Source organism: Marmota marmota, unplaced genomic scaffold (assembly GCF_001458135.2).
Source record: "Marmota marmota marmota unplaced genomic scaffold, marMar, whole genome shotgun sequence".
NCBI classification, from domain to species: Eukaryota; Metazoa; Chordata; class Mammalia; order Rodentia; family Sciuridae; genus Marmota; species Marmota marmota.
In genome coordinates, this window is record NW_026000222.1 from 5,511,116 (window position 1) to 5,522,700 (window position 11,585).

The following is an 11,585-nucleotide window of genomic DNA, read 5'->3' on the forward strand; positions in this document are numbered from 1 at the left end:
CGCCGCGCAGCTGTCCGCCGCCGCGGTGAGTGGGCCAGGGTCGGGAGGGCGGCCCTCGGGGATCCGGCCTGGGCCGGGTGGGCAGAGCCCCGGGGGCGAGGGGCGCGGCCCTCCTCTGGTTCTGATTCCAGAAGCGGCTGGCTCGGCTTCACAGTGTCGCCTGGGCCTCCGCGGCGACCACGCCCAGGACTCCCTACCTTGCCTAGCCCGACTCTGCCCCGTCCTCCCGTTTCATCGCACTTTGGGGGAAGCCTTGCCTTCTCTCTGCCAGATGATCGGAGTCCCCATCTAAGGAGGCAGTGTGAGGTTCCCGTTTAACCTGAGTTACTTACTGTAAAAAAAAAAAAAAGTGTTGGAGTCAAGTAAAACCTAGCAGGCGAGTCATAGTACCGGGCAGGTAGGGCAGGCCTTATAGAGGTCAGATGATGCCCCAGGTGAGCAGGGCCTCCTCCCAACCCTAATGTGAGGCCTTGCACCTCGGCCAGACCCTGCTGCAAGCCCTGGATCCTCACCTCTTAGGACCTGTGTGATTTGTGGGCAAGATCCTCCACCGATGAGCTGAAGGTTATCTCTGAACGAAGTTTATCTCTGAAAAGCTGGTGCTAATACTAGAACTATCTCCAGATTGTCCTCAAGCATAAATTGTGGCCCTCTAAAGCACCTAGCCCACCATGAATTAAAAATGTAGCCATGGTTGCTGTTGTTTTTAATCAAAGAGGTATAATGAGTTGCCCGGGGTCACACCGGGAGCTGGTGGAAGAGCCAAGATTTCCAACCTAGGAATCTCAACCCTGCATCACTAGTCTCTGCCTCATGGGAGGAGATGGGCAGCTCTTTCTTTCCCCTCCAGGAATTGCAGGGCTCCTGAGGTGTTGTAGAATGCCCTCACTGTGAAAACACATACGGACTCAGGTCAGCAGGGACTCTGTCCCCAAAGCTTCAGGTCAGGGCTCTGCCCAGCCCCAGCTGTTGCTTTGGTTGTGACATGAACCAGGCAGTCAGATGCACCTGGGTTCCAATGGTATGTGGAGCCCTGTTCTACCGTTTACTAGGGTGGGACTTGAAGTCACTCTGTATCTCTGAGCCTCCAATTTCTCATCTGTAAAATGGGATCCACAAATTAGTACTCATCTTAGAGGGTTGTTATGGGCATCAAGTGAAATCATTTGTGGACAAGAGTGTAGCACAGGCCTAGCACAGTAAGTGCCTAAGTGAATGGCAGGCTATACTACTTAGATGTGTTAAAGTGGCAGACACACTGACCTTGGGGGAGGACTTCTCTGTACTTGCTCTCTCTTGCAGATGTGGCAGATGGGGACATGTGGAAAGCCTGCTGGTTCATCCCATTTACATTACTGGGTCTACAGTCTGCCATATATTCCCTGTCCCCACAGATACCCCTGAAAAAGTGCTTCTGTGCTCACATGGAGCTTGAATGGAAGTTTGGGAAACATCGGTTATAAAATTATGTACCTCCTTTTCTCATCAGCTTTGTGAAGAATGGCAAGAACCTTTTGTGCAAAAGTTATCTGAGTAAAGAGGTTCACATAGCTAGCTGTACAAGAAGATTTGATATAGGTATAAGGTGATGACCATGAATTAAAGAGAGCTGCCCGGCCACCCTCACTTACATTCAGAGTGGTGTGCACAAATACCACATGTCATGAGTACACCAATTTTTCTCTTAATGCTGTGCTGTCAGTTAAATTGCCTCCCAAATATGTTTGGCCTTTTAGGTGTTATACTTCCCATTCCCTTTCATCTGTATCTGGTTTCTATCCTTAATCTACTGTGTCTTCGTTGCTTTGGTGGCAATGCCCCAAGCATTGTGTTCCTGAATGCACAGAGATGCACCAGGACCGAAGAACCTAATCCAAGGTTTTCCTGCTGTCCGTCTTGCTAAATTCCTGCACTTTCCTCACCTTTCTCTTCTGACCTCCTAATCAGGTCAGTTATATAAGTTCTTGCTTCAGATCATTCTGGAACTAGTTGGAAGGTAATGAAGAGAAGCATCAATAGATCTGGCAAATTTCTGAAGCATTAATAATCTGTAATTGCACATTAAACACAAATAGATGAATTTCACCTCCTGCATGGAGTCTGAACAGCTCCATCTCATAAACCCTGTAGCTTCAACATGTTTTCCAGGTCTCAACACACATGAACACAGGTCTGTGCAAAAATTTAAGACACCTAATCACAGGGTCACACCACCTGGAGGTGTTTTTATCTTCGTTACAGTGAGTATAATACGTTTTGTTTTTATGAACTGGTCAACTTCCCTCTGATCCATCCTACTGCTGAAGGGCTAATGGTGCCTCGGTTTCTACATGGCTCTGAGCTAGGAGTGAGAGCATTGTGCTTTTTTTTATTTTTTTTTTTTCAGTCGTAGATGAACACAATACATTTATTTTATTCATTTATTATGTGGTACTGAGGATCAATCCCAGTGCCTCACATGTGCTAGGCAAGCGCTGTTCCACCAAGCATTGTGCTCTGAATGCACAGAGATGCACCAGGACCGAAGAACCGTGCACATAATCCAAGGTTCTTACTACTGATCCTTAGCATTTAATTAGGTCTTTGTAAATCTAAAGTACTCACGGTCATCTTTTATTAGTTTCTTCTCCTAACTTCCCTGTGAGATGTCAACTTTATTACCCTCACTTTGCCTTGGCATTATCAAAAGGTCAGGCAGGCAAATTTTAAATTTCATTTTTTCCTTGTTTGTAATTAAGATTCCTTTTTCTTGATCATGTGCTTAACTTTAACCTGTTTCTGCTAAAATGACAGCTGAGGTCAAAAGTGACCCTCCCCCACCCCAACAGGAAAGCAATTACTGAACAAAGCCACATTTTGGAAAAGCCTTCAAGCAGTTGCCATTAAAAGGCAGGTCTGAGTGCATGGCCCTAGAAAGAATCAGATGAAAACTAATTAATAAAACTGGCTGAATAAAAACTATGGACACTCTTTTTCTCCCCTCTGGCTTGTCATTCATGAGACTTTAGGGGATCTGAAAAACATGTTTGCTGAGATTGTTTTTGCTTGTGGATGTGAGAACCAGGAAGGAGGAGGTGGCTCCCTATGGTTCCATGAGGGCTGGTAACCCGAGAAAGTGTCACTGATCTAGAGGATAAGCTGCTTTTCCTGCTGTCTGTCTTGCTAAATTCCTGCACTTGTCTCACCTTTCTCTTCTGACCCTCCTAATCAGGTCAGTTATGCAAGTTCTTGCTTCAGATCATTCTGGAACTAGTTGGAAGATAATGAGGAGAAGCATCAATAGACCTGGCAAATTTCTGAACCATTAATAATCTGTAATTGCACATTCTTGACTTGCTTAACATACACATAAGCCATGATTGACCTGTGGTCTGTAGCTGGGCTGGAATGAGTAATTTTAAAAACAACAAGTGATTAGAAGTATTTTTGTTGGAATTTTAAAAACTGGATTCTTAGAAGCCTTATCCATTTCTGGATCCCTTATGGTGGAATTCGTGTAGAGACATTAATAATATCTGTAACTTATTTGACATCCTGTTAGCCAGATACAGCTTTCCCAAAACCTTATGTTCCATTTAACCCTGTCACCTTCCTCTGGCTTCTCCCAGCCTCTGCCTGTCACAGTGTCATTCAGTGCCTTGCCACCTGTCACCTTTCACCCATGGTTAGTCCTCACTGTGAACACTCCAAGTTAGGTCTTCACCAGCCTGTTTCCAGCCTCTCCCTCCTGAAGGAAAGGCTCATTCCTCAGTGGAGGACCAAGGTGATCCTACTGTTCCCTGCCCTCAACCTACAGAATAGGGTTCAGATCCCCAAAAGGGGACGCAGAGCTGTCTCTAGGGTTGACCCAAGGCTGTTCTTCCACCCTGGAGTACAGCTTGGTGCTGGCTTCAGTTTGTACCCATCTACTGGTTGCCCAACACAGCCTTCCCTGTGCCTCGTCCTAACCCTAACACCTTGTCTTTCAGATGTTTACAAAAGCCTCTCTCCATTAATTTCAGGACCCCTATTTTATTGAGCCTTGTGTCTTTTTCATTTCATAACTGTACTTTTTAGGAGGTTAAATGAAAACGGCAACATTAAATGATACACTTAACAATGACTGTTGGACACTGCAGGGCCTTGCGTAATTTGTGCTCATAATTTGTATAGTTTTACTCTACTGGATGTAATTTATGGTGTTCAGAATCATCCATAAATTCAGAAAATATTTGTTGAGCATCTTCTAGGCTCTGGGAGGGACATCCCAGTGGAAAAGACAGGCCTCTGTTCTCATGGAACTTACATTCCATGGGAAGGAGAGCAGTATATTTCTCTATAGTGAAACGTGCCGTGAAGGAAATAGCAGCATTTACAGCAAGGGGGACCTCTGTTAGATGGCATGACCAGGAGCCTCCTTGAGGAAGTGACACTTGAGCAGACCTTAGTATCAAGAAAGCTGCAGCCAGGCAAGGACCTGGAAGAGCTGTGTGTCACACTAAGGTGAGAACAGGAAGCACTACTGAGCTTGGCATCCTTAAGGAGAGGAAAGAGAGTCCATGGGGTTGGAGCACAGAGTACCTCGGTGGAGGAAGGGCAGCTGGGCCCAGATCATGGAGGTGAAAGTCGGAAGTCTGGATTGAAATCTCAGTAATAGCATGTGTAATGAAGTCATGTGACTCTGTTAATAGCAGAATTGACTACATTTGGTTTTATTGGTACTCAGAATCCAAATTGGAGCATTCTGCACTCAGAAATGGGAAACAGTATGGCTCAGAGGCAGAGGGGTTCCCTGGCATGTGAGGCCCAGGGCTGCAGCAGCAAGGAATCGGGTGGGCAGTGGACTGTTGAACATACCAGAGGTGGGCTGAGGCAGGCAGGCAGGCAGGCAGTGGACTGTTGGGTACAACAGTGGTGGGCTAGGGCAGGCAGAAAGGCGGGCAGTGGACTGTTGGGTATACCAGTGGTGGGCTGGGGCAGGCAGACAGGCAGGCAGTGGACTGTTGGGTATACCAGTGGTGGGCTGGGGCGTTAATCTATGAACTTTCTTAAAACTGTGGCAAATGCGAGTGGAAATTTGTGGCCCAAACACCATCCTCCACACCACTTTGCTCAGTTTCCCTAATATTTCTTCTCTCTTTTTCTGCATACCCTCAAGCTACTGAAACTGCCACTCAGTGAACCCTGTCTTCAGTGTCACACCAACTGATGCTGCATGAATGATCTGATTAGCCTCATGGGCAATCTGAGATACTCTGACAGGTCTCCAGAAGAACTTGTGAAACTTCATAACTCTGTGCATTTGAGAGATCTGATCATGGTGTATGGGAATGTCATAGATGTCAAATCCACAAAATTTAGAGCTTGAAGAAAAGGAAATCTGAGAAATGGCCTCTGTAGAACACTCATGCTGAGTCAGACTTGCCAGGTGTTTTGAGGGGGCATTTTGTCCATCACCTCATTCAGATCTCGTAACCCTGGAAGCTTATCCTCAGCTGTACATCTGGATAAAGCAGCAGGCTCAGAGTTCACTAACTGGTCCAAGGCCACACAACTGGATATGTCCTCATTCAAAGTCCATGTTTTCCGGGTTAGGTCATGGACTTCTGGGGCCAGCCTTCTAGTGGTTATGACTCCAGGTCAGCTTGAGAAATTTATTTAAGTTCCTTGTTCAAGGACACTTACAGGTGCAGTGGCTGCAGTTATGGACATCCCCACTGGGACTGGGCAGGGATTGGGCCCTTGGTTGCTTGCCATGCCTCTGACTTTGGAGTGTGCACGTGTGTTCAGCGTTTATTCCCAGAGCCTTTGAGGACTATGTGCCTCCGGTTCTGTTCCCTCCCTATGTGGAAGGAGTTGGGTAGCTCCTTTTTTGTTTTTGCCAAAAGGGAGTCTTAGAGTCTTGAGAGGATTTTTCAGGGGACATAGATGAGGGGGAAAGAAAAGCAGGACCCCAAAGGCATTGAGCACTGAAGCACTTTCAGGATTTCTGAGTGGGAATGTACTTTGCTACATAAAGGAGGTTTTTTCCTCATTTTTTTAAATAAATGTAGGACTAAAGCCGTATTAAGCAAACCTTCCAGCAGTATGCCATTGTAAACAAAAGATGTCTGGAAGCTTTCTTTAGAGTTCTATCTTTTGATTTTCTGGTGCATGGGGGAGAAGTGCTTCTTCCTTCCAAATTTGAATGAATTCTTTTCAAAAAGACTCTAACCTTTCCCAAGAATTAACATCATGCCTTTCATTTGAAAAGTGCTTTGTGGACCTCAAAGCACCCCCAGTGTGTTATCCTCTTTCTCCTTCATATTGGCCTTGTCAGGTAGGCGGGCAGATGTTACTGTCCCATGTTCTATGTAAAGAAATTTGAAGCCAAAATGTGGAGAGAGGGGGTGGCTATTGTCACAAACCTGTGACTAGCACCCAGATTTGAGAGTCTCACGCTACTAGATTATACTGCCTGTTAGGTTTTCTGGTTTTGTTTATTTGTTTCAGTGCTGAGGATCAAACCCAGAGCCTTGAGCATACTAGGCAGGCACTCTACCACGGAGTACAGGCCCAGCCCCTTTTTGTTCTTTTAACTCTAGGGTGAACCGTATTTGCATTTGGGTCATAATAATTTTCATACTTATTCTTTTAGGTCCAGTTACCTTTTGACTGCCACATATGGACTCCCGGAGATCTCCAGAGGAAACTGTCCTCATTACAGGAGGGAGTGGCTATTTTGGCTTTCGGTCAGTTCATGTACAAAATATGTGTGTTGAATTACCTTACTGGTACTTGTTGAAAACAGTGTGGCTTTCGATTCTGACATTAACACTGTGTAGACTTTTGGCCATTCACGTGTGTTAAACCAGAAATGAACCAATTGTCTATTGCTGGACGTTGAAATTGAGAACCATAGGCATGTCCCGTTTCAGGAAAAATTCTTTATAAAGCCAGTAAATGGAGGAGCATGACATCACCAAAAACAATTTAAGAAATAGCTATTCTTTCACAGCTGTGTCATTGTAATTTGAGTAGATGAGAGGATTCTCACTTTTTAAATTTTAAATAAATAAGAAATAACAAAGAACGTGTGAAAGTGAGGCACTCAGGATGAGTCAAGAAGACTTGGATCGGCCACCTTGACTGATACAGCACAAGGAGGACTTGATCTAACTCTTAATTCTTCTCATTTCAGCCTCGGCTGTGCTCTGAACCAGAAGGGAGTCCATGTGATTCTGTTTGACATCCATAGGCCTGCTCAAGACATTCCAGAAGGAATCAGGTTCATATGTGGAGACATCCGCCACCTCTCTGAGGTGGAGAAAGCCTTCCAGGGCGTGGATGTGGTGTGTGTGTTCCATGTTGCTTCTTACGGTATGTCAGGGCGCGAACAGCTAAACCAAACCCTGATCGAAGAAGTCAACGTGGGTGGAACCGACAACCTCCTCCGTGCCTGCCAGAGGAGAGGGGTGCCTAGATTCGTTTACACCAGCACCTTCAATGTTGTCTTCGGAGGTCAAGTCATCAGAAATGGGGACGAGTCTCTGCCATACCTGCCTCTTCACCTGCACCCTGATCACTACTCTCGAACCAAATCTATTGCAGAGAAGAAGGTGCTGGAGGCAAACGGTTCCATCCTGGAAAGAGTCGATGGTGTCCTAAGAACCTGTGCTTTGAGGCCAGCCGGCATTTATGGGCCTGGAGAGCAAAGGCACCTTCCCAGGATAGTGAGTTACATTGAGAGGGGCCTGTTCAGGTTTGTGTACGGGGACCCCAGGAGCCTAGTGGAGTTCGTCCACGTGGATAACTTGGTGCAGGCCCACATTCTGGCCTCAGAGGCACTGAAGGCTGACAAGGGCCACATTGCCTCTGGGCAGTCCTACTTCATCTCAGATGGCCAACCTGTGAACAACTTCGAGTTCTTCCGACCCCTGGTTGAGGGTCTGGGCTACACCTTCCCCTCTACCCGCCTGCCATTGACCCTCATCTACTGCTTTGCTTTCCTGACAGAGCTGATCCACTTCATCTTGGGTCGATTGTACAACTTCCAGCCCTTCCTCACCTGCACTGAAGTGTATAAAACTGGTGTCACTCATTACTTTAGCTTAGAGAAAGCCAGGCGAGAGCTGGGTTATGAGCCCCAGCCCTTTGACCTACAGGAAGTGGTGGAGTGGTTTAAGGCCCGGGGTCATGGCAAAAGTCCTGGAAGCAGAGACTCCGAGTGTCTTATTTGGGGTGGTCTGCTGGCCTTCCTCTTGGTTATGTCCATGCTCACCTGGCTGCCCTCTCTGACTCTGTCAGCGTGAAGGGAGAGCCGGAAACACAGAGCGGCTCACACGTGGTGGGATGGGTTCGGGAACTGGTTTGGGGATGTGCAGTGTTCTCTTTGGCCAGGTTTGGGCGCTTCAGATTATGATTTGAGAACAGGGTCTTGGACTAAATATTTCCATCCTCCTCACACTGATGCTGCTGAGAGAAGAGAAGAGGCAGAGGTGAGCTAGGAGTGTGGCTTCTGGTGTCCCTGCATCCTAGATGGGTGCAGTGCAAGGCCTGGAGCCGCAGAGAGAGGCGGCATGGCTGGGAATGTTATACTGGAGTACATCAAAGGCCAAACATGCACTTCCTTCTGTTTCATACTTTCTGCAGTTACCTGAAATAGACTAAAATTCTGACTGATGTGGGAATGCAAAACACTCACGGACTTGAAAAAAGTGAAAAATACCAAAATAGGCCAGAATCTTAACAGACTTCCCCTTAGGATGGCCACTGCTACAGGGAGGCAGCAGCCAGCACAGCCGAGTCAGGGCACTGCCCCTTTGTGCCCACGTGGTCATGTGGGTGTTTAGACTAGCAGACTTCTATCCTGCCTCACTGGATTCTTTTAAGGATTAAATTAAACAAAGATACAAAACACACACATAAGCCATTATTTTTATAGAGTTGATACTGAACATTCCTTATGAGAGTTTTCTTTCTCAGAATGTCATCTCTAGAGGGCTATTGTTAGTGAACTTTCTGGAATGTCTGTGGGTGTGCATTCAGAGCCTGCAGCAGTATATGCTCAGTGTTTATACAGTTCTGGCCTCCCGGGATAGACTGAAGTTTAGCAAACAGCTCAAAATCTGATGATTAAGGAAGATGATCAAGCTGATGATGCTATCTTTAATTCTAAAATATAGCATGGCTTAGTGTAGCATGATTCAACCAATGGCTTTCTCACTGGGGAGAACTTTGGCTCTCTGAAGGCCATGTTCAAGGAGGAACAATGTCAGCCTTCTCTGTCCACCCATGGGGACCACCGTGGAAGATGTTCAAGTTATATGGTTGCCTAGGAACCAGAGTAGGAAGCGGACAGAGTCTCCCTGTGCCAGGCTCTCGCCCCCAGGAGGGACAGTACTAAAGCCCGGGAGTTTCCATCACTGTGGACAGTTATACTAGACTTCCTCTGGGAGTGGTTAAGAATACAAACAGATGAACAGCCTTTGGGGAATGCTGCCCAAAGGATTTGGAGGAAGCCTTGGACTTAGTGTCAGAAGACCTGCACTGGGAATGTTGTATGGCCTTAACCAAGTATCCGAGCCATTTAGAACTTGGAGATGAGACCACGCATTGCCCTTTTATAAACCAACCCCCCACACCTCACAGGGTTTGCTATGAGCCTAAAATAACATGTGGTGAAAGTACTGTTAATAAATTGCAGCATAGATGTGAGGTGGTGGTCATCATTGTTTCCAGGATCATGTTGCTTGAGTCTTATATCACAAGGAAGTGCTTGCTTTAGTCTTGAGAAACTTCAGTGAACACCACAGCATGTCTAAGGCTCAGGGCGCCCTGGGGCAGGTTTCTCTGCCCTCTCTGCACAGTCACAGGCTCGAGTGAACAGCACCTCCACAGGACGGGGTGCTGATTCACAGGCAAGCCCAGGAGAGCATTCCCATTGTCTTTGAGAGGCAGCACCAACTTTCAAAACATGCTTTCCGTGACACCCTTCAAAAGAGTCAGAGGTGCGTCTCAGTTTTCTCAGACCAAGCACTCGGAGGAGAGTGAGGCCCTCATTGGTTGGTTTGGGGAGTTTCCCCTCATTAATTACATAAGTGAAATTCATGATCGGTGTTTGTAAAGTTCATGCTCAGTGTTTATAAAGTTCTGGCCTGTTGTCAGCCTGGTGTTTTAGCTTATTTTATTGCTGTGACCAAGAGACCTGACAAGAACAATTGGAGGAGGAAAAGTTCATCAAGGTTCATGGTTTCAGAGGTCTCAGTTCACAGACAGCCAACTTCATTGCCCTGGGCCCAAGAGGAGGCAGAACATGTGGCGAAGGGCATGACAGAGGACAGCAGCTCAGGACATGGCAATCAGAAAGCAGAGAGAGTTGTCCACTCACCAAAGGCTCACCCTCAGTGACCCACCTCCTCCAGCCACACCCTACCACCCTGCAGTCACCACCTGGTTAATCCCTGTCAGAGGATTAACACAGTGATTGGATTAAAACTCCCATAACTCAATCATTTCACCTCTAAACTTTCTTGCATTGTCTCACACATGAGCTTCTGGGGGACACCTCATATCAAAACCCTAACACCTAGCCTGCGACCCGCCTGGGCATTCTACAGCACTGACATCATCGTCTACTCCCTCCTTGAAGCATAGTTTATTTGTGTTTCAAAACACAGCTCTCCCCTTCAGTTATCTATTATTACATAACAAGTTACCATGACCTTCAGTTTCTGTGGACAGGAATTTGGTGCCACTTGGCTGGTAGCGCTTCCTTAGGGTCTGCCACGAGGGTCATCTCATGAGGTTGCCTGACAGTTTTACTGAAGCTAGGGGACCCACTCCAGGATGGTCTGTCCCTGTGACTGTTGGCAGGAGGCCCCCCTTCCCATCCTAATGAGACAGTATCTGGTCTCCCCTCCAAAGGGATCCAAGAGGGCGAGGTGGAAGCCACACTTTCATGCCTGGCCTCAGACACCACACATCCTCACTCCACAGTGTATTGGTCACATGGATCAATCCCATGCTGTGTGGGAAGGACGTACACAAAGGTATGAATACCACAAGGTGGGGACTGCCAGGGTCCCCAAGGAGGCTGGGCTCTTGGCCCCGCCAGGCCCTCCTCCTGTTTCCAGGAAAGGTGGCCCACCTTGCCCGCTACCTGACTTCCTCAGCCTGCTTTCTGCCCCTGGGATTTCAGAGGTCTGAAGACGCTGCAAGGTTTTGTGTTGGGCTCTTCCAGTCCAAGCTGGCAGTGTCACTGCAAATATAATTACTCGGAGCACTTTCTGTTTCCCACGAGTCCTGTCGCAGTTCACCCCAACTCACAAAAGCTTCACCCACAGACCTCTTTGAGCTTCTGTTGGGACTACTGAGGGACATGCTCAGTCAGAGACTTACTGGATTACTAACAACTTTCGTTTCTGAAAAGCCTTATCAAGCTCGCTGAGTGGTCCTCTCAGGAGCCCCTCAGGCCTTTCTGAGGTCTTAAAAGATTCTATAGCCACAAACTCAGCCCTGCACTGTCATTTCCACAATGCCATGCCTTACGCAGGCCTGATGGGTTTGAGAGGGAACTGCATGAGGCCATGACATCAGGAGGCCAATGTGGAGCCTGCCTGCCTCAC

General features: G+C 47.2%; 1 protein-coding gene across 1 annotated transcript in view; it reads left to right on the forward strand.

The window, feature by feature from the left end:
• The window catches only part of Sdr42e1 (short chain dehydrogenase/reductase family 42E, member 1), a 10,222-nt gene extending 98 nt beyond the window's left edge, over nucleotides 1–10,124 (forward strand). The window contains exons 1-3 of the mRNA XM_015496021.2: nucleotides 1–25; nucleotides 6,617–6,710; nucleotides 7,160–10,124. The exon at nucleotides 1–25 is cut by the window's left edge and continues 98 nt beyond it. Coding sequence (XP_015351507.1) covers nucleotides 6,643–6,710; nucleotides 7,160–8,270 — 1,179 coding nt within the window. The 5' untranslated portion in view covers nucleotides 1–25; nucleotides 6,617–6,642 and the 3' untranslated portion in view covers nucleotides 8,271–10,124. The remainder of the gene's footprint in view (nucleotides 26–6,616; nucleotides 6,711–7,159) is intronic.
• The last annotated feature ends 1,461 nt before the right edge of the window (nucleotides 10,125–11,585 follow it).